Genomic DNA, 22,945 nt, shown 5'->3' on the forward strand with positions numbered 1-22,945 from the left:
ATTAGCCAACAGTCAAGGTATGGAAACACGAGAAAATTCTCTCTTCTTAGTCTTGCTGATACAACTGCTAGACATTTTATAATGACCCTTGGGGCTGCTGCTGGTCCAACAGGAAGAACCCTGTATTGTTACTGTTGCTGAGCAAGGTGAACCATAAATATTTTGTGTTATTTGTTGATCGGTATGCGAACATAAATGTTCTTCAGGTCCAGCATAATCAACCAGTCATATTGTTGAAGCAATGGTATGATGGTACTTAATGTGTTCATTTTGAATTTTTCTCTTTGTAAGTAGATATTGAGATTTCTGAGATCTAAAATGGGGCAGAGATCCCCCAATTTCTTTAGAATCAGGAAATATAGGGATTAAAACTCCTGTCGCCATTGATTGGTTGGTACTGGTTGAACTGCTTTGGAATTAAGGAGAGAGTTTACTTCTTGTTTCAACACCTACAACTGTCTGCGAATGATTTTGGTAATGGGAGGAGAGGGGAATTGTGGTGGAATTTTCCAAAAGGAAAGTATCCATGGCTTATGATATTTAAATCCATTTGTCCATTGTGATAAGGTTCCAGCCATGTTTAGAGAACTATAATCTCCCCCCACCCCCCAATTTGGAATTCTGGGCATGGATTTTGTTGGTATATTGTTCAATTGTCAAAAACTAGTACCAAGCATCTGTGGAGGCTGCTGGCTTTACCTTTGTTGTTGGCACATTCTCAGCTTTAATTGCAGGTGTTGATTCTGCTAATGGGTATATGGCAGTTGCTGCAATACTCTAGGTCTTTGTCTATAGTAGCTGTAAGAGCTATAACATCTTTGCTAATAATAGTAATAAGGTCTATGATATGGATCTTGGCAACATAAGAACATAAGAAATTGCCATGCTGGGTCAGATCAAGCCCAGCATCCTGTTTCCAACACAGGCCACAAGAACCTGGCAATTGCCCAAACACTAAGAAGATCCCACGCTACTGATGCAATTAATAGCAGTGGCTACTCCCTAAGTAAATTTGATTAATAGCCTTTAATGGACTTCTCCTCCAAGAACTTATCCAAACCTTTTTTGAACCCAGCTATACTAACTGCACTAACCACATCCTCTGGCAACAAATTCCAGAACTTTATTGTGCGTTGAGTGAAAAAGAATTTTCTCCGATTAGTCTTAAATGTGCTACTTGCTAACTTCATGGAATGCCCCCTAGTCCTTCTATTATTCGAAAGTGTAAATAACCGATTCACATCTACTCGTTCAAGACCTCTCATGATCTTAAAGACCTCTATCATATCCCCCCCTCAGCTGTCTCTTCTCCAAGAGGAGTATCCAGAAGCAGAAGTATCCATTTGAGACATTGAAAGTGTTGCACAGCACTACTTTGGTTCTTGATCACCTCTACTGTATAATTAATTTTCTCTCCAAACAGCCTATCACCATTGCATATTATTGTTATGGCCCTCGGCGGCGGCAAGCCATGACCGGGGCCCGTCACTTACCGGCGTGGCAGACCGCCTCGTCCCCGCTGACGGCGTCCTGCTTCAGCGGGTCTGTTCCACGGCTGTTTCACTGCTTCAACATGGCCACGGTGTCGGCCATCCTCCTGGGGCTTCTGGCTCCGCCCCCTCTAGGGCTGTACGCGGCAGAAGAGGATTTGCTATAGGAGTCATTCCTGTGATGGGATTGGCTCCTCTCTTTGAGTTCCAGCCATTGGGGACTATTTAAGGGCAAGGTCTGCATCTCAGACCTTGCCTTGACTTCTTGGCTCCTATGGATCTTGTTCCTGAGTTTTGTTCCTGTTGTGACTTCCTGTGCTTGACTCCTGGACCGGCTTCTGAGTTCCTCTGTTAGTGACGTCTTGGTCTGGCTGCGGAATCTTCTCTGGTTTTGACTTTTGGACTGGCTGTGGAATACGCTCTGGTTTCGACCCCTGGACTGGCTGTGGAACACTCTCTGGTTTCGAACCTTGGACTGGCTGTAGAATACGCTCTGGTTTCGACCCCTGGACTGGCTGTGGAACACTCTCTGGTTTCAAACCTTGGACTAGCTGTGGAATACGCTCTGGTTTCGAACCTTGGACTGGCTGTGGAATACGCTCTGGTTTCGACCCCTGGACTGGCTGTGGAACACTCTCTAGTTTCAAACCTTGGACTGGCTGTGGAACACTCTCTGGTTTCAAACCTTGGACTGGCTGTGGAATACGCTCTGGTCTTGACCTCTGGATTGACTGCGGATTATTCTGATCTCGTCTTCTGGACGGGCTGTGGAGGCCTGACTGTTCTTCTTCCCTGGACTTTACGACCGGCTGGAGGTGCCAGCTATCTGGAACATACGACCTGCAGGAGGCGCCTGCATCCAGATTTCCTTGTCCACGCGCATAAGACCAACTGAGTGTGCCTCGCCTTCCGACGGTACGAACCTTGGTGACTATCTCGGATCAAGGGTCCACCTTCCTGTGCATAACAATTATGGTGCTAGCTTATCATATATATCTTCTCATAGCCCAGAATTCTGAAGCCATTCTCGTCTATGAGCTACAATACCTGTTGCCATTACCCTTGAAGAGGTATTGAAAGCATCACAGAGTATGCCAGATATCGTGCTGAATCCTCAGGGTTATGAATTATGTCTGTGAACTGTTTCAGTCCTGTTCCAGCAGGTTTTAAACAATAATTTCAGTTGTTGCAGATTGTTGTATAGATATTGAATTATTTGAATTTGATGGGCCTCATTCCTAGACTGCAGAGAGGCTCCTTGATAAGCTCTTTCCAATGTTGTTTAGAATTTTTGAGTTCTTGCCAGGTGGTGTGTTTATAAATATTTTATTTTTCCTAGCTTTCTTCATGGCTGGCTCTGCGATTAGCGAGTTGTGTGATAATTGGATGTTTCATATTTCTGAATCCTATATTTATGGACTTCACTAAGGAACAATCGAATGCGGTGTTTTCCATATCTTGATTTAGACCTGTAGAAGTACGTGGTGCTTAGGGACTACTTTGTTCTGCTTAGGAATTTGCAGACACTGCAAGACTCTTTGTCATTCAGTTGAAGTGCTTTGACCTCGTAGAGATTGAAGGCTAGCACCACTGATATCTTTCATATAAAAGAAGAGTACATTGTATCCACAGGTGGAAAAGATGGCTTATTAGGCTCCAGCAGGGGTCCGAATGTAGATCTGGTAATCCTCCATCATCAGGTAAATCATCCAAATCCCCTGAGACATAAGAATGACCAGAATGGGATCCAATGTATGAATGATCTGGCAAAGGCATGTCTTTTTCTGAGTTACAATCTCGTCAGAAAAAGAGATTGTAATTGGGTCTTCCCTTATGATATCCTCACCCTGAGGCAGAGATGAACATTTTGCTTCTAATTTCTCTCAATTTTTCCAGTATCGTTTTTTCATAGACTTTCCCTTATTTGGAAGTTCATCAACATAAGTCTTTACGAAATCCATCCAGAGTTTTTGGATGAATGAGTAGCAGTCAAAGTAGGGAAAGTTAGCCACGGCTCCTTCATAACTGTGATTGATGAAGCATGTGGCTGTAGCAATGGTGGTGACAGAAAAATCTGTTAAACTTTTCTGTTTGCTGGATTTATTTTCTTGGTTGCTCGGCATGGGCTGTTCTCTGCACTGACACAGTAGCACAAGGAGTTGTATGTGCTGATGAGGATGATGTTTGTGCCAAGAAGTAGTGCTGTGAGCCTTCTGCACTTTGCTGTCCTTCAGTGCCGACAGTTCTGCACCAGTGGTGGCTAGCACTAATGTTGAGCCTGAAGGGTTTGGCACCGTATGTACCGCACTGTCAGAGTATGGCCCTGATTTCTTATCCTTGCACTTCTTCACCAGTAAGTGTGATGGGGACCTATCTTCTTGAGGAGATCTATGATGCATCTTAGGTTTTTTTGAGCTGTCATGCTTTGACAAGCCTTTGAGCTCATGTTGGAGGTCAGGGACATTCTGCCACAAGGGCTGCATGTAGCACTATTTTGGTCCAGGCCCAAATAGCAGATACAGTGGTCATGCTGATCTGCTATAATTGTATATAATCAATCCCCCATTAACTTTATACATAGTGGGGTAGAGAGAGTTGTTGTAAGATCTGCTATTATTGGCATTTTTAACACTTTTATCCTTCTTTGACGATGTTGATGTCAGCATTGCCATTTTTAGTTTCAGAGCTGGCTGTTAATTTAAGAATCCAGTTCTTTTCAGCTGAGGAAATGAAGAGAACTTTGACCTTTTGTGAAGCATATGAAAATAGACTGAGGGAGGTCTGCGGCGATGCTAGCATTGGTAGTCCTGGGCATGCCCAAAATGGAATCCAGAAGTTTCTGGGCTAGAGGAGAAATAAGACTGAAGCAGTACCATTGCATGACATCACATATCGTGTGTGGCTATGTCCACAGAGAATAAATATATCATATATGTAACATTTCCATGTCTTCACTGATGACCAAAATGGAGAAGTGTAAACATTAGACGTTCAAATTAAGCTACACACAAAGAAGCCACAGAGGCTTAGTTGTGCCCTTGGCCATGCCTTGAATTTGTTGGTATAATGAATTCTGGAACATAAAATAATTTTTTGCCAAAGTCATATTAGTGATTTTAGCTAAAAATGCAATCTTTTCAGACAGAAAGTCATAGACAGCCTACTCAGAGGCTACAACTTGAACCACTTCTTATATAGAGATGTTATATCCAACACTTAGCCAGATAAGTTTTAAAAAGTGCTACATAGCTGGATAAGTAAGGTAGCTGGATAAGTCTTTGAACGCTAATTATCTATTTTACTTATCTGGCTAAGTAGTGCTTTTCTCTTACTTATCCAGCTTTCTTATTTAGCCAGCTAAGTCTTATACAGAGCTACTTAGCCGGATAAGTAGCCTCAGCGCTACTTAGCCAGACTTTTGTCGCCACTTAGCTGGATAAGTTGAAACTTATGGGGTAGAATTACGTACTACTTAACCGGATATCTTTAAAAGCTGTCTTCTGTCAGAGTAGTGCTGGAGGCACTGGAAGCAGGGCAGGGAGTTCCTCGCTCTCAGATCACATAAAAAAAGGTATTGGGAGGAGACAGGGAGGGTCAGGGGATGGGGGAACAGGTGCCACTATTCTTTCTTGTGGGTGGGTGGGTGGGTGGGGGGAGGCAGCCCAATTATACTTCTAAGTGATAATGGAGAGCAGGGATGGTGTACAATGCCTTCCCCTTTCTAAGTTGTTAAAAAGGTTTGGGGGGGGGGGGGGCGCAGGGTGCTAGAAGTGCATGGCCTTACTATTACACTTAGGTGTGGGGAGGGAGGAATTGCCCCATTGATAACTTATATTCTTGGGTAATTACAGGGCTACTTAGCCAGATACTTTATAAAGATATCCGGCTATGTAGCACGTTATTCAGCCACACGAGGCTGGATAACTTTAGACCTGCTCAGAAGCAAGTCTAAAATTTCTGGCTAACCTAGCGGGATATACCCGATATTCTGCTAGGTTAGTCCGTTATCTTTGCCCCTCCCTGGAATGCCCCCAAAACACCCCTTTTTTTAATCTGTCTAAATTATAGCCAGATTACTATCTATCCAGCTATAATTTAGATAGCTAAGTGGCTAAATATGCCACATTTACCATTTAGATGGATAACTTTTGAGTTAGCTATCTAAATGGCTTTTGAATATCTACCCCTTTTAAAATTAAATAATTGAGGAATCTTCTGTACTTTGGCAATAGAATGGTCCATTCCTTTGTAGAAAACCACATGCGAGTCAGTGTGTTTAATGATCCAAGGGCGGACAGAAGTCTTTGTGCCCTTTAACAGTAAAAATAATGCAATCTCAGTCAGTTACTTGTAACTTGTGAAGTTAAAAAAAATATATATATCTTCTGTCAGCCATTTGACATCCTTTATATATTTATTCCGTTTTCTACAAAACTATGAGTTTTCAAATTTTTACATTTTAACCTTGAATTTTACTGAGAAAAATATCACAAAAGCTATAATGATTAAAGTCAACTCAGAGCTGAATTTCCCTGGTTTAGGAACTATGCTTTCTCATTGCTTACTGCTATTTTACAGGCTCTGTTACATAAAAAGTCCCACACATCGTGTGAAACTGGCACTGAAGACAGCAAAGGTTTCTAATTAAAAAAACAGCAGGCGGTAAACAATGGTCAATAATCAGCCAGAAGGATAAAATGACTAAATTGTAATAAATGACCCTGCTGCTTAATATATGCAGGAATGAGTTAAAGGTTGAGACTACTGTGGATCCTAATGCTTACACTGTAAAAAAAAAAGTTAGAGAGCCCACATATCGGAGAGGAAACAAATAGTGCTATAAGACATTAGACATAAATTGATACTATTTAAGGGGTTTTTTTTGGTATATTTTTGATGCAATAGGGTAGGGGAGGCTAATTCCAGTGCCACAAACAGATCAAGTTTTAGGATATCCATAATAAATATGCATGAGATCTATTTGGATACAATGGAGGCAGTGCATGCACATCTATCTCATGCATATTCATAGTAAGTATCCTGAAAACCTGGTCTATTTATGGCTCTTGAGGACTGGAGATGGCCAACCCTGTAATAGGGGTAGAACATAAGACGTTCCATGCTAGGTCAGATTAAAAGTCCATTGAGCCTAGCATCCTGTCTCTGACAGTGACCAACTTAGGTCACTAAGAAATGCAAGGCAGATCCCAAAGAGTAAATCCATTTCTCTTTGCTCATTCCCAGAGATACATGATGGCTATCCCAAGTCTACCTGGCTAATAATTGTTTATAGACCTTTTCTCTAGGAACTTGGCTAAAACATTTTAAACCCAGCTATGCTAGATGCCTTGACCATATCCTCCTAAATAACATATAGTGACATATATATTGCAATCTTTATTAAATTCAAACAAGAACATTACAAGCAACCTAATGCTCAAAAACTCACAGCATCACCCCAAGGAATATTCACCTAAAAATACCCACCCATTCTCGCACAATAATCATACACCATTCATACCACTTACCCACACACATCCTTCATACCTCCCATCATTAAAATTCCTCCATTTTTCCAAATTGTATCACACACAAGTGAAAAAGCCTATTCACATATCTGCATGTACGTCAAAAAAAAATTTTTGGGACGTATAGGTAAAAAAATGATATGGTTGTTTGAAGGTAAAATTTAAGGGTTTGGTAGGGATTATAGTTTTTAAGTAATATTGATTTAGATTGTTAAATGTTGTAGATGAAACCTGCGTGGGAATATGTTGATGGAGAATAAGCAGTAGGAGATTCTTCAAAGGTTCTCCAGAAGAAGCCTGTGGGAAGGCGAAACATGTTGAGAAGATGAAGAAGAATTGAAGGATTCTCGTTCCTTGAACGAAGAAAAATTTGTGAAATAGAACTCTCTCTGCTTGTGAACAGATTGTTTTTGAAGGATTTATTGTATTGTGAAGAGGCTTTTTCACTTGTGTGTGATACAATTTGGAAAAATGGAGGAATTTTAATGATGGGAGGTATGAAGGATGTGTGTGGGTAAGTGGTATGAATGGTGTATGATTATTGTGTGAGTATGGGTGGGTATTTTTAGGTGAATATTCCTTGGGGTGATGCTGTGAATTTTTGAGAATTAGGTTGCTTGTAATTTTCTTGTTTGAATTTAATAAACATTGAAATATTATATATGTCACCTGTATGTTATTTAGTATTAACAACTTCGTGATATACGTTTAAATTGCCATAATAGTTGTATCTCTTGACCATATCCTCCGGCAACAAATTCCACATCTTGATTGTGAATTGAATTTGTTTTAAATTTGCTACTTGTTTCCAATGTCTCCTAGGCTTAGTACTATTTGAAAAACTAAATAACCATTCCCTAGTTATCTATTCCACCACACTCATGATTTTATAAATCTGTCATAATCATATCCCCTCACAGTCATCTTGGGCATCTTAAATTCTTGACTTTCCACGAGTAGTTGGCTGAAGAAGCATTACTGTTGCAGCCCATAGCAAATCCCTGCTGCAGGATTGCTGTGGCCTGGGGCAGTCCAGGGCCTTTAAGAGGAGTCATCAGTGCAATAAGCTGCAAAGATAAACTGCGGCTGAAGATGAGGTCCAAGGCAGCTCCCTGCTGCCAGACTGCACAGACAAGAAGAGACTGAGTACTGAGTGCTATTAATCAAGTTTACATAGGGCCAGATTTTAAAACTTATGCGCGGGCGTAGATTTGTTCACGCAATCTGGCGTGAACAAATATACGCCCAATTTTATAACATGCGCGCACTGCCGCGCACATGTTATAAAATTCGGGGTCAGCGCATGCAAGGGGGTGCACACATGTGCACCTTGCGCGCGCTGAGCCCAAGGGGAGCCCCGATGGCTTTCCCCGTTCCCTCCAAGGCCGCTCAGAAATCAGAGCGGCCTTGGAGGGAACTTTTTCTCCGGCTCCCCCCCCCCATCTTCCCCTCCCTTCCCCTATCTAACCCACCCCCCCAGCCCTAACTAAATTCCCCCCTACCTTTGTTGAAAAAGTTACGCCTGCCCGAGGCAGGCATAACTTGCGTGCACCGGCGCGCCATGCCACAGCACAGGCCACAGTGTCGGAGCACTCGACCCCGCCCCGGACCGCCACCCCGCCCCGGCCATGCCCACAGACCACCCCGATCTGCCGTCACGCCCTGGCCATGCCCCCGGACTGCCCCTTTTTGCAAGCCCCGGGACATACGCGTGTCTCGGGGCTTATGCGCGCCGCCGAGCCTATGCAAAATAGGCTCGGCGTGCGCAGGGGCAGATTTTCTTGGGTTACGCGCGTATGTTATGTGCATAGCCTTTGAAAATCTGCCCCACAGGGAATAGCTACTGCTATTAATTGCATCAGTAGCAAGGGATCTTCTTAGTGTTTGGGTAATTGCCAGGTTCTTGTGGCCTGGTTTGGCCTCTGTTGGAATAAGCATGGCAATTTCTTATGTTCTTATGTAAGGGAGGAGGTGAGGGTGGAGGAAAGGGAAGAGAAGGAAGAGGCTGAACGGAGAAAAAAGAAAAACAAAAAATAAACAAATAAAAAAAAACATAAGTGAAAGGAAAAATAAGATAAATTAAAAGGAAGTAAATCCACCCCCCACACTCCTAAAAATGTTCGTTAGCATCCAGTTTATCAAAATATCTTCCACCTCTAATTACAAGCAGCTAATATCAGAGGACTCCAGTCTCCCACTACAAAATTATGAGCATTCAGAAAATGCATATAGACAAATGAGGAAGTCAAGCAAAATTATCAGAAGAAACAAAGGAAGGATAGTTAGACTGGCAAAGGCTCAAACAGATGTTTAAATTATCCAATCGGTAAAGGCAGGAGACAAAACTTTCTTTACATATGAAAGTGAAGCGAGGCAGACTAAAAGGGGAATATAAATCAAATAAATAAGACAAATAAAGGGAATAGTAAGAAAGGCGGAGGACGGGTTAAATGAAACAATTACGTGCACAAACTGTGGAATTTGTTGCCGGAGGACGTAGTCAAGGCAACTGGCATGGCAGGTTTGAAAAAGGTTTGGACAAGTTCCTGGACTAACATTATTAGTCAGGTAGACTAAAGAAAACTATTGTTATTCCTGGGAGTTAGAGGAAATAGATCTACTTTATGAGATCTGCTGGGTACTTTTGGACTGGCAGCTGTTGGAGACAGGATACTGAGCTCAATGAACATTGGTCTGTCTCAGCATGGTATTTCTTATGTTCTAAGATCAGAAGAACACAGATATCTTGAATAGTTACTTTTGCTCAATACTCACATTAGGAAAGGGTGAAGGCCCAAAAACAAAAGGAAAAGACATCGTGGACTGTGGGGAAACACATTATCATTTGGAGAGGAGGTGGAATTCAAGTTACTGGCACAATTGAAAGCAGACAAAGTTATGGAACCTGATGATTACCAAAAGAGCTGAAGCAGGTACTGACTTTATCCATCTCATTTTTTATTAACTTACCACTTGAGCAGTTTCCAAGTGATAAGTTGAAGTGGTAATCCCACTTCACAAAGATGGGAACAAAGAGAAAACAAAAAACTTCAGACCTGTTAGTTTGAAATCAGTGGCTGGGAAAGTAAACAAAACACTAAGGAAGAACAGAATAGTGCATCATCATGAAGTCAAAGTATATATGCCAGGAGGAATAATTAAGATGAAAGATGACAGAAAATTGCAAGAACTCTCGAGTGTTTGGCAATTGCACTGTATCCAAAACTAGAAAAATATCCAAGGACCAAAATGAAATCCAAGGACCAAATACCATTTTGGTAGGGAAGAATTAGTAGTTATCAAACAGGAGAGACATAGGGTCGGCCTGTTGGCTCAGTGGCTGCATTGCAAACTGCCATGGGGAGAAACCTGATTTAAATTCCTGATGCAGGACTTGGGATCACAGCTCCTATAAGGGAGAGACCTGTAGTCATCAAGCAATGGTGAATTCTAGAGCTGGGATTTGGGGCCCAAGATTGCTGGATTCTTGAATGAACTCTGGTACATGGCTCCCATCTAAGGACTATCACTACCATGTCTGGAATAAAGTTGAGAGGTATAAAAAGTAAGGAGGAAATCCCCAGGTAGTTGTGTATGGTGCTAGATCCTAGCTCGGGTTCTGATTGAGCTAAAAGAGCAAAGGAGCAGAAGGAACCTGCTGGGTCCAAAAAATAAAATAGATTGACAGAGACATAGACAGATTTATCTCCATTGATCTCATGGTGGCCATCTGACCTGAGAAAGCTAATGAGAAAGCTAATAGTATACTAGGGTACATAAATAGAGGTAACATTAACGGGAAGAGGAAAGTAATATTTCATTGATACAGATATCTGGTAGGACCCCCATCTTGAGAATACTGTATGCAGTTCTACATATTGTAACTACAAAAGGACACCAAAGAAGGAACATCAAAAATGGTTCATGACCTGGAACCATAAACCATATATAGGGGCAGGTTTTAAAAGGGTTACGCGCACCGAGCCTATTTTGCATAGGCCCGGCAAAGCGTGCAAGCCCCGGGATGCACGTATATCCCGGGGCTTTGTGAAAGGGGCAAGGCGGGGGCAGGACTGAGGCTTCCTGCACAGCGGCCGTGCTGGGGGATCGTGCGCCGGCGGCCGGTGCGCACAAGTTACGCCTGCCTAAGGCAGGCATAAATAACAAAATAAAGTTTGGGGGGGAATTTAGGTAGGGCTGGGGGGGGGGCGGGTTAGATAGGGGAAGGGAGGGGAAGGGAGAGGGGGCGGAGAAAAAGTTCCCAGCTCAGCCTTTGCCCACAAAACACATCTTCCTGAAGTGCTTACAGGGTGTAGGCATGGAATTTTATGCACATATCAGTCAGGCAAATTTTTAAAGGGCCATTTCTGCTGGTAAATGACCCTTAGAGGGATGAAGGAGCTAACGATATCAATATATCGACGCCAAAATTTCACGTGATTGGCAAATGGATTCACAGAGAGAAATCTGTCCTCAAAATTCCCCATGTAGAGGTTCGCGATATCTGGCGCCATACTTATAGTGTGGGAAGGAGAAGAGAGTATGTTTGCATCGTTCATGACATGGCTCAACTGTTGTGATGTAAATATAAAATTTACTTACACGTTTGATAAGTCGTGTATTGCTTATCTTGATATCTCTATTTCCCTACATGCCACTGGTTTTGCTTTTTCTTTGTACCGCAAACCTACAGATAAAAATACTCTGCTTCGATTTGAGAGCTGTCATCCGTATCATTTAAGATCAAATCTGCCATATGGCCAATTTTTAAGACTAAGGAGGCTTTGTTCTGATCTTTCAGATTATAAATTGAAGGCCAAATATTTGATTTTCAACTTCCAACAGAGAGGTTATCCTTTAAACATCATTAAAAAGGCATACAAACGTGCTAGGTGGGTGAATCGTGACCTTTTATTTTTACCATCTCAGATTCAGCCAGTGTCAGACAAAACTACTTGTGTACTCCCGTATTCTCCTCAGATATATTTAGTTCAGAACATTATTAAGAAGTACTGGCATGTAGTTAGTCTACACACTGAGTTACAGCAAGTTCCCCGTTTTGCATTTAAGCGGAGTAAGAACTTAAGAGACTTGATGGTCTGTTCTGATTTCTCTGATGAATCTTTAGGTGATTTGTTTGACAACACTGAGCCTAAGGGTCACTTTTCCTGCAATAAATGCAGCGTTTGCAGTCAATCGTTTTCAGGAGAGTTTCTTCCGTTTTTTGGCAAGGGCAAATTTAGATTTAAGTCATATACGAATTGTCAGTCTAAGGGGGTGATTTTATTGTATATTGTATATTGGCAAAACTAAACGGACTTTAAAAACTCGCATGATTGAACACAAAAGTGCCCTTGTGCGGCAACGTTTAGAAGCGCCGGTGGTACAACATTGTTTACAGCATTGTCATTCCTTTGATACATTACGTTTTGCAGTCATTGAACAGTTGGCACCTAGTAATAGAGGGGGTGATTTTGATAATTATCTTTTACGTAGGGAACAGAAATGGATATATTACTTTGACACTGTCGCTCCTAAGGGCTTGAACAGAGAAATTGATTGGTTTGTGTTTTGATTCAATTTGATACAAACTTCTTTGAGTGTGATCTTGTTTGGTGATACAGCAGCAGAAGCAAGGTTCTTAGTAGGAAATGGGTCGGCTTGCTTTTTGATCTATTGCAATGTGGGATTTGTAGTTTTTTAGTGTCCTTTTGATATGATTTCCGGTGATGTGGACAACGGAAGCAAGATTTAAATGGCTGCTATACTAAGAGGTCTTCAGAGACGCCTTGGCGCCATATTTGAAACTGTTGGGTGAGGCAGTGTTTGTCCGGGTAAGCTTTTTTCTGTGATATAAGTCAGTGTGAACCATTTTTGGTTGGATAATATGGTAGGAGGTTGTGGGGTTTGTATAACTGAGGATATGTGCACTTTTTAATATGTTGTGTTTGTTTTTAAAGGTATTGAAGAATATTGGTCGTTTCATGCAAAAAACATTGAGAAATATCCCCTGAAGAAGATTGTTTTCTACAATCGAAACATGATTCATGTCGGGAATAATTTAATTTATATTTCACAATGGATTGGCTAAGTATTCCTCTTTCCAACATTTGTGGTTAAAAATTTTTAACAAGTGGTGATAAGTATAGGCTTTTTTCATACGGATATACCTTTTTTAGGGTGATTTGAAATAAAATTAGTGGTAAGAAAATAATTTGTTTAAATAAAGTTTAACACTGGTATGAGCAAAATGAAAATAAATGATTAAATATTACATTCTGCTTTGTAAGCTGATTGAAGCTTGCGGCCCATTGCGAGGCGAGAGGCTGCAGACTGAAATTCCAAAGCAAAGATTTTTTATGATATTGTCATTTGCCATTAATTGGTTTGAGATTTATTGATTGGACTTTTGATCCTTTTCCCTCTCTTTGTTAGTATTTGATTATATTAGAGAGGTGTTCTGCTTCTTTGTTTTTTGATTTTTAAATGTTTTACATGGACTTTTCATAGAAAAAGTACCCCCAAAGAAGCAGGTGCAATTACCCATGGGCAATTTGTACCTGTGGCAAGTTTCAAAATGAAAATATGTACATGCTTTTTCTATGAAAATTAGTGTGAAATCAACAGATAAAAAGTACCTGCAATCCTTGTCCCACTGAGACTGTTCAAAAATTGTCCCATACTTTACACACATACTCGCAGACATATACACCTATATTCTTTTTCTTACCTACAGCAGGGAATGGCACAAATCTCTGGATCAAAAGACGAGTAGATGGAGTGAATGTGTTTGCCTTCTGAACCAGAACATTTAGGCCCACCTTGAAGTGAGGAAGAAGGAAAAAGAAGGTAGCATCAAATTATGCAACAATGCTCATAACTTCTTTCAATAAGGAAGACTGGATGGGATTTAAAATTTAAGTACTCGCCTTTTCAAACTCAAACTAAGTTACATTCAGGTTCAGTAGGTATTTCCCTGTCCCAGAGGGCTTACAAACTAAGGGGGTCATTTACTAAGCATTTTTGATATAGGCACAGAATAGGAGAAACACTTTAGTAAACAAGTCAATGCAGAAAGGTGTGTCTAGATGAATCCACAGCTTAACCTGCAGTTACATGCACATTCAGGCCGATATAGTACAGTGTGCTCCACTGGAGCGCACTGTTAACCGGCATTTGGAAGCGCATTTTCGACACGCTAGCTTTACCCCTTATTCAGTAAGGGGTAATAGCGCGTTGAAAACGCGCGTCCAACCCCCCCCCCCCCCCCCCCCCCCCCCCGGAGACTAATAGCTAGGCACCTTTCTGGGCACTCAATCGTATAGATTTGCGACCAAATAAGTGCCGAGCTCAGCATCTGAGGGGCAAGATTAGCTAGGCACCTTTCTGGGCGCCCGATCATATAGATTTGTGACCAACTAATGCATGTTGTTGGTCCTATTAGTCATTCCCGCGCGATACAGTAAGTAAAATGTGCAGCCAAGCTGCACATTTTACTTTAAGAAATTAGTGCCTACCCAAAGGTAGGCGTTAATTTCTGTCGGCGCCAGGGAAGTGAACAGAAAAGCAGTAAAAACTGCTTTTCTGTGCACCCTCTGACTTAATATCATGGCGATATTAAGTCGGAGGTCCCAAAAGTTAAAAAAATAAAAAAATGTGGGTTGAAAACCGGACAGTCAATTTTGCCGGCATCCAGTTTCTGAACCCGTGGCTGTCAGCGGGCTCGAGAACCAAAGCCGGCAAATTTGAGCGCCGGCTGTCAAACCCGTTGATAGCCACCGGCTTCTGTCCAAAAAGAGACGCTAGGGATGCTCTCCCGCGAACTTTACTGTATCGGCCTGTATATGGGGTAGATTTTCAAAGGGTTGTGCGTGTATCTTACGCGCGCAACCCCCGAAAACCTACCCCTGCCTCCCCCTGCGCGCGCCGAGCCTATCTTGCATAGGCTTGGTGGCGCACGCAAGCCCCTGGGCACGCGTAGGTCCTGGGGCTTGAAAAAATGGGCGTTCCGTGGGCAGGGCGCCAGCCTGGGGGCGGGACCGAGGCCTCCGGAACAGCCACTGGGCCGGGGGATGGAGAGCCGGCGCACGCAAGTTACGCCGGCCTAGAGGCCGGCGTAACTTATTCAATAAAGGTCTTCTTTAACAAAAATTCAAAAAACAACAAAATAAGTTGGAGTTGAAAATTAAAGGTCCATACTTATCTGACTAAGTGGCGGGAACTAATCGTGGCTAGATAGCCGGGAAAGTACAATTTATCAGACTATCAGCACTATCTCATTCTTCCCCAGTTACCCCTACCCCCCGCAACCAGAGTTAAAATGTATGTTCGGTACAGGCCAAATGCACATTTTAATTTAGTATACATACTTTAATTCCCAAGGTATTAGCATATCAATAGTTTGCTGCATTGGCAATTTAAAAACATTTTCATCTGTGCATTAAAACTGTGCACTGAAATCCACTGCACTGTTCCTTAAAGCACAGATTATTGCATCGGTTTGCAAATTTGTAACTGAGACAATGGAGGGTGAATTCCCAATGTCAAAAAGAGTGTCAGTAAGAGAACTGGGATTTGAATCTTGGCTTCTTTGGTTCTCAGCCTGCTGGTCTGATCCCCAGTCTGCTCCTCTACTCATACTTACAAATAATTTCATTCATAAGTTTTGGATTTTACTTTATGAACTAATTATGCTGTTAAAATACTGCCAAGCAATCACAACCCTAAATCTCATCATTTTGATTCTTCCAGAGTAGATTCTTTAACCAAGGACAACCATAAATTGAAATTTCTTATCTATAACTGTCATTCTCTAACAACAGCAGTGTAATGGATTTCTACAGATGGGTCATGTGACAAACGTGCTGAAGGAGTTTCTCAAGATGACAGTTAACATTTTTTAACCGGTTGCCATGCAATTAGTAACTGCCAGCAGCACACTCCAGCCCCCAATTCTTTTGCAACATCCTGGAGAGAAAACTGAAGGATACATTTTCAGAACAGCAGCTAACAACAAAGTTACACACACACTTTTAAGCATACATAAAACAATCTGAGATTCAAACAAAAAGTACCCAAATAAACTGTTTTGCATCTCAGTTTATGTGGGTAAACATAGGTGCATAGCATAACTTTTACTATTTTAATGATGATGTAATTGGAACTTCCAATTATGCTCTGAGAAGAGTGGCTTCAGGTTAGCTGAGGTCCTGCCAACCATTTGCTGTTCTGTTTTAAACAGTAATTCTTGACTACTTTTTCATAAATTTTTCAGGCTAAAGATACTTCTATACATTCGATACCCTCACTTTGGGCTGACTACTCGATTAAAGCTAAGAAATTCGGCAGAAGTGCCACTGCGAGCAAACTTCCCCCTGCTGAGGAATTGCGTCCGAGATACCTGAGTCCTCTGAGAACGTGGCCTATGTGAGTGATCTGATGGAGAGATTTGCGGAGAAGATTTCAAAGAAACTAGATTTGTGTCTGGCAATTATAGTTGAAAAAGTGGCGAATATCGCAAAATCTGTGGACAATGCAATACATTTGAAGGAGCACGAGATGAAAATCGATGACTTAAAACTCTTACTCACCAAAACTATGGCTAGGCTGGAAAAACTGGAATGGATTTATACTTCAGCCCTGGACAAGATACATAATAAGATAGGATTCTTGGTGTCCCTGAGAAAGTGGAGGGTTCTGATTCTGAACAATACTTTTCTACCTGGATTCCTGAGGTACTAAAAATGGTCTGTACCAAGGCACAGGTAAAGATACATCATGCTCACCATTCGAATGCTCCAGTTCCAGGGCCTGGTGAGCACCTGCGTCCAATGATAACTATGTTGCATAACTTTAGAAGCAAAAGAGCCATTTAAAATGCAGCCAGGAATATGCAAGACCTCACTTTCCATGGCCAACATATAATTTTCTTTCAGGACTTTTCTGCAGAGGTGCAGCGCAAGCAACAGATTTTTGTCAAGGTCATAAAATAGCTATAAAAGTTGAACAAATGTTATATAATGCTCTATCCTGCGATGCTTAGGCTGATGGTCAATGGCTAGAGTGTTCTTTTGACCCTGTGGAAATGGTGGAAAAATGGCTGCTTGAGAGGAAGGTCAGCCACATGGCTGAGATTTGAATCTCCATGTTACCTGGGGGTATAGAGGGACAAGCATGGCTATGTTTTAATGGAAAGAGGGGTGGGGGGATATACAGTGGCCAGGATTTCTTCTATGTGGAATGGGTTGGGGGGGGGGGGTGGGGCCTTTGTTGTGCGATTCTGACCATTTATTTTTAAACTATCTCGAGTGGAGGTCCCAGGGAGAAAAGGTGGTCGTGTTTAACCCCCGCACACATTTTACTCATTTTGCTGCTTTTTTTTGGGTTGCAGCTATGCCATTTAAATCTAACATGGGAGATTAGGGACCCATATTATGGATTCTATGCTCCCGCGTTTGATTAGCTCTTTCCAAAAAGGTGTAAATAAAATAACATGGCTGACAACTTTCTAAAGCAAAGCTCAGTTGGTTTCACTGGTATAGTTTTCATGCCATTTCAAATAGCCACATTACAAATAAGTGATATATGATTTTATAACTTGATGTGGGACCCACACTCACGGAGTTTGTATATCAATCAAACTTGAGGTTGGTAATAGGTCACTTTATTTTCAACTCCAACTTATTTTGTTGTTTTTTTTAATTTTTGTTAAAATATATATGCAAAAATCTTGCTGTATGCTGACGAACTTCAGTTTAAACACAAATTTCATTTGCAATTGGAAAGATATTCATCTACCTTATAAATGGGCCATGACCGACGGCCCGCAAATGCGCAGTAGAGCGCAGCTCTACTGCGCATGTGCGGGCAAGGACGTCGGTCTTAGCCAGCGTCAAAAAAAAACAAAAACATGGCGGCGGCGGTGTCGGGGGGGCAGCGGCAGCGGCAGCGGTGGCGGCGGTGTCGGGGGGCAGCGGTGGCGGCGGCGGTGTCGGGGGGCGGCGGCGTCCGGTGGCAGCGGCGGCAGGTGGCAGCGGCGGTGGCGGCGAATGACGACAAGGAGCGGCGGCAGCGGCGGCCAGTAGCGAGGGAGGGAGGAGAGAGAGGGAGGGAGGGACTGAGTGAGTGAGAGGGAGGGAGGGACTGAGTGAGAGGGAGGGAGGGACTGAGTGGGAGGGAGGGAGGGACTGAGTGGGAGGGAGGTAGGGGGAGGGACTGAGTGAGAGGGAGGGAGGGACTGAGTGGGAGGGAGGTAGGGGGTGGGGAAGAGTGAGAATGAGGGAGAGGTGAGAGACAGGGATGTGAGTAAGTGGAAGGGTTAGAAGTTGTGGAGCAGAGAAAAAGGGAGTGGAGGAGGGCTGAGGGAGATGGGATTGAGACAGGGTGGGGAGTGACTGAGGGAAGGGGAGAGAGGTGGGAGTGACTGAGGGAAGGGGAGGGAGGTGAGAGTGAGGGGAAGGAGGCAGTGGGAGACAGAGAGTGAGTAAGACTGAGGGGTGGGAAGGGGGTGAGTGACTGAGGGGGAAGGGGGAATGAGGGAGAAAAAGTGTAGGAGGGTGCTGTTTTCGAAAATGGACCGAAAACAAAAATGTAATGTAGCCCGTTGTGACGGGCTTAACGGCTTGTCTTACTATATTTCATACAAGTCCCATCATTAAATGGATCCTCAGTTTAAATATCAATTTTCATTTGCAATTCAAGAGATACTCATCTCAATATATCAAGTCCCGGGACTTTGACTTGATATATTGAGATGAGTCCCGGGACTTTGACTTGATAAACTTTTTTAAAAAGTTTTTTAATCAAAGGAGTTTGGAGGCTCTATTGCACAAATAAACGGGTGAAATAGCAATAAAAAATGTTTTAAAAAAAATCTTCACGCCATAGGGGAAGTGGTAAGTGATGTGATTGAACAGTGCTAATACAAGAGAGGGGTTGTAGCCCTGTAAGGGCAAGAGTCCATAAGATTGGAGCACTAACTGTTCTGATACCGCTCCCCATTGGTGTTGGAATTTTGTGTAAAATAAAAATTTTAAAGTTTATGTACTCATTATTTAAATGCATAAGTCCTGACTAAAATTTTGAAACTTTACCCCAGATATACAAAGGCAAATGGCTGGGTTATCCAAACCCATTGAGTTACTCTTACTAGAATGACAACTACAGATCAGCAATTTTTCTAAGAACAGGCAGCCTCAATGGATTCACAAAGATGGAAGGTAAAAAGATAGCATGTCTGCCATAGTGTATGTGCAGTACAATAGATTAGAAGCCAGAAAACACAACTATATTAGAATCAAGAACTGTTCAGCTTGACTTCATCCAAGCACAGGATTAAGAATTTTCCTGTCCATGTAAAACATTATAACCCAGAGATCAGTCATGTATGTCAGTGAAACAAAACAAGACAATCAAGGGATATGTGCCTAAAGTACAGAGGTTGAGATTCTATAGAATAAAAGTTAGTGTTTCTCATGCTAGGGAGCATTTGATCCAAAAGACAGAAGGAAGTAAACACAGTATTAAGTGCTTATCAGTCTCTTTCTAATACATCTCCATTTGTGACACCTGCTCCTTTTTATACCTGCTGCTCAATACAGAGGCTCTCTACATCTAATGCAGCTCTTGCTGATGCTGCCACTATCCAGCCAAGGAGAGAATTCACTTACCCAGCCTGCAGCTAAAATGACAGCATGGCTCAGAAGTGCTCTGTTGTGCCTGTCTCTTTTTTACTGTCAAATTTTCTGTCTTATGCAACTGACTCCCACTACCTCTGCTTCTTCTGCCGCCATGCTTTGCTCATTCTTTCCAAGCCTGTATCACCTACTAACCATGCCACAATAACTGCTACCTCTGTAGTCACGGGCCAATCCTAAAGGATCAGCAGCTCACACAAAAGTAAAATTAAATACAGCAATCCTTGAGTTCCTTCTCTCTGACTTCCAACAGACCAGCCTGGTCAGATCTGACCCAACCAGCAGGAGAGCAGAGCATGCAATTCAAACAACTACTGTGAAAAAAGTGGAAAGTTGATGCATTTGTGGCAGGAGAAGCAGGCTTGCCAAGTGATGGGCCACCAAACTGGCTCTCCTCTCGGTCAAGTTAGTATGGGCTGGTGAGGGGAGAGAGTGGTGGTTTGAGGTGTGGGTGGGAATGATGGAAATTGTATGTGTGGGGAGACTGGGTACTGGGGGATTGAATAGGGAGAGCATAGACTGGAAAAGACTGAAGACCTTGTGAATACATCAGCAGGAGAGATTATTTCAAAGACACATTCAAACACCCAAATACAAACATAAGCCCACACCCCCTTGCACATAATCACCAAACATACATAGATACAAACACAAAAAAATGCATATTTTCTGTTACTAAGGGCCATTTCTATTTATAAAGGAGGTATATAATTCCTACAGTATAACCTCACTGTAAATTAACTCATGCAATACACCAAGAAATATTTGGACTGTGAAATGTCACATTTGATGGGCATTCTACTAGAATATATTATAATTTCAGCATACTAATGTCTTTCTACAGGCCACACTTGTACTCATCTTATAATAAGCCAAATACCACACATATATAACACATTATAAATCATCAAATACAGCATCATCATAAAAATATAATACAATATAAAAAGTCCCCACTATAGACTGAACTTCCTCACCACTCTCCTTGAGCTGGAACAGAATGCATTAAAAAAGTAAATGATCATCAAAATTACACTCCTTCTGAAAATCCAAATATTAAGAAAAATAAACATATCCCAGTCCCCACAGCTGGTCAGCTATTTATAGTCAGCCAGCGATAAAACTAGCTAGATGGGCAGAGCCTAAACCAGGCATCCCCAAACTAAGGCCTGAGGACCAGATGCAGCTCTTCTGGTCCATGGAGTAACATCAGAAGTTGCTTAATCTGGTCTGCAGCAGCAACGATAGGACATTATTGCTGAAGCAAAAGCTGGTGAGAACAGAACTTTGCTTTGGATAAAATCAAGTGTCTGTCTAACTTGCTAAACTATTTTGCTTGCTGAGGATAGTTTGACTGAGCTTTAAAATATATTATTTTCTGTTTGGGAGTTTGATTGTTTGCTTGCTGAAGGGAATTTGACTGTGCTGTGAAATATATTTATTTCTGTTTGAGAGCTTGCTTGATTGTGAACTGAAGTACATTTCTTTGGGTTTAGGAGTTTACATAAGAACAAAAGAAGTGCTATGTTGGATCAGACCAAAGGTTCATCAGGTTTGTCAGTCTCTGACAATGGCCAGTCTCAAGAAGTAGATCCAATTTGTTGGAAACAGATGTGAAAAATGTGCAAGGGTGAGAAGACTTCTATAAGGCACTGTATTTGAGATATTAACCTACAAAATCATTTTAACTGCTTTCAACCAATAATAATTTATTTCATTTTGTATTTTGCAAATCTCCCACTGACTTGGATGTCTATTTTACCAGAGCAGCAATAACTAAAATGCATTTTTAGAATCCTAAAAAATGAATTTGACTAAGCACAAATGTGACCTGGAAGTCATAATACAAACATATAGGGCATTATTTTCAAAAGTGTGTAAAGTAACTACTTACTCAATTGACTGAACTGCACAATTTCCTTGGTTGTTTCAATTATGGTTAAATAAGCATAAAATGTGAATCTCAAGTGAAAAGAGAAATGAGGAGTTTCAGAGAAGTACTGTGCATTTATCTAAATTCATACATCTGACTTTAAACATTTCTGAAAAGCAAGAAAAAGTGAAAGATGGGCAACATGCCAAAATATACCACCTTTTTCAAAAAGAGCGACAACAAAAATTGTAATAAAACTGTACCAATCCAGTGGTCTAGTCCTTGGGACATACCAAGCCAGGAAATTCACAATGAATATGCATGAGATAGATGGCAAGCACGGTTTCCATTGTATGCAAATCTATCTCTGGTATATTCATTTTGAATATCTTGAAAGCCCGACTGGCTGGTCGGGTCTAAGGATTGGGTTGAGACCAGCATACCAATCAAATGTAAAATATAAGCAAAATAAAATAGATTATAAAAAGGAATATTTTAATAAAAAGTAACTTAACATGCACTGGATCCTGTATACTTGGATTTCAGGAAAGCTTTTGACCCTGCCCTACATAGCAGGCTCCTAAATAAACTGAACAGCCTGGAAGTGGGCTCCAAGGTGGTTTGACTGTATTAGAAGGGGGCTTGTCTGGTGCCTCAGTGGCAGAGCTGTGCGTTGCCGTGCAGAGGGGTTCTTGGTTTGGTTTCCAGACTATGAAAAAATCCTCAGGTAGTTGTGAGTAAAGGCACATGTCACCTAAATCCAAGCACTAGTTCCAACTGAACTGGAAGAAAAAGGAAAAAGAAGCAACTAACGGCCCAACAAAGAAAAAAAATACTGGTGGCATGATAGACAACAGAGGAGGATGATCTGTGAAACACACTCAGTGAAAGGAAAGGGGTCCTGGGACTGATTCTGTTCAAACTCTTCATAAGCAATATTGTAGATGGATTAAAAGGAAAAATGTGTCCTTTTATAGATGACATTGAGATCTGCAACAAAGTGGACATCCCTGAAGTAACAAACTGGTGAATGCATCAAGCTGCAGAAGTGCTCTAGCGCGCATTAAACAGTGTATATCATGCAATATATGCAATATTTTGCATCTCCCCACCCAGGTTCCTTCCCCTATTAGAATGACCTTCTTTGCATGCAATTTACATGCATGAATAAGGCATCTGCATGCAAAGAAGTCCTTTACTAGGCAATTTGATGCAAATATTTCATCATGGTCGACAGTGGTGTTCAGCTGTGATAAAATACCCACACCTATTTGAAAAGCAGTAAATGTGAGCGGAAGGCCTGGGACCCTAATGCAGATCCTGAGGCTCCCGCTTCACATTTAAAGAGCTGGCAAAAAA

At 41.8% G+C, this 22,945-nt stretch overlaps 1 protein-coding gene across 1 annotated transcript in view; it reads right to left on the bottom strand.

Moving 5' to 3' along the window:
• SFXN5 (sideroflexin 5) overlaps window positions 1-22,945 on the bottom strand; it is a 932,409-nt gene that overhangs the window by 482,437 nt on the left and 427,027 nt on the right. The window contains exon 10 of the mRNA XM_029594581.1: window positions 13,749-13,839. Within this exon, the coding sequence (XP_029450441.1) occupies window positions 13,749-13,839 (91 nt within the window). The remainder of the gene's footprint in view (window positions 1-13,748; window positions 13,840-22,945) is intronic.

The sequence above is a fragment of the Rhinatrema bivittatum genome, chromosome 1 (assembly GCF_901001135.1).
Source record: "Rhinatrema bivittatum chromosome 1, aRhiBiv1.1, whole genome shotgun sequence".
NCBI lineage: Eukaryota > Metazoa > Chordata > Amphibia > Gymnophiona > Rhinatrematidae > Rhinatrema > Rhinatrema bivittatum.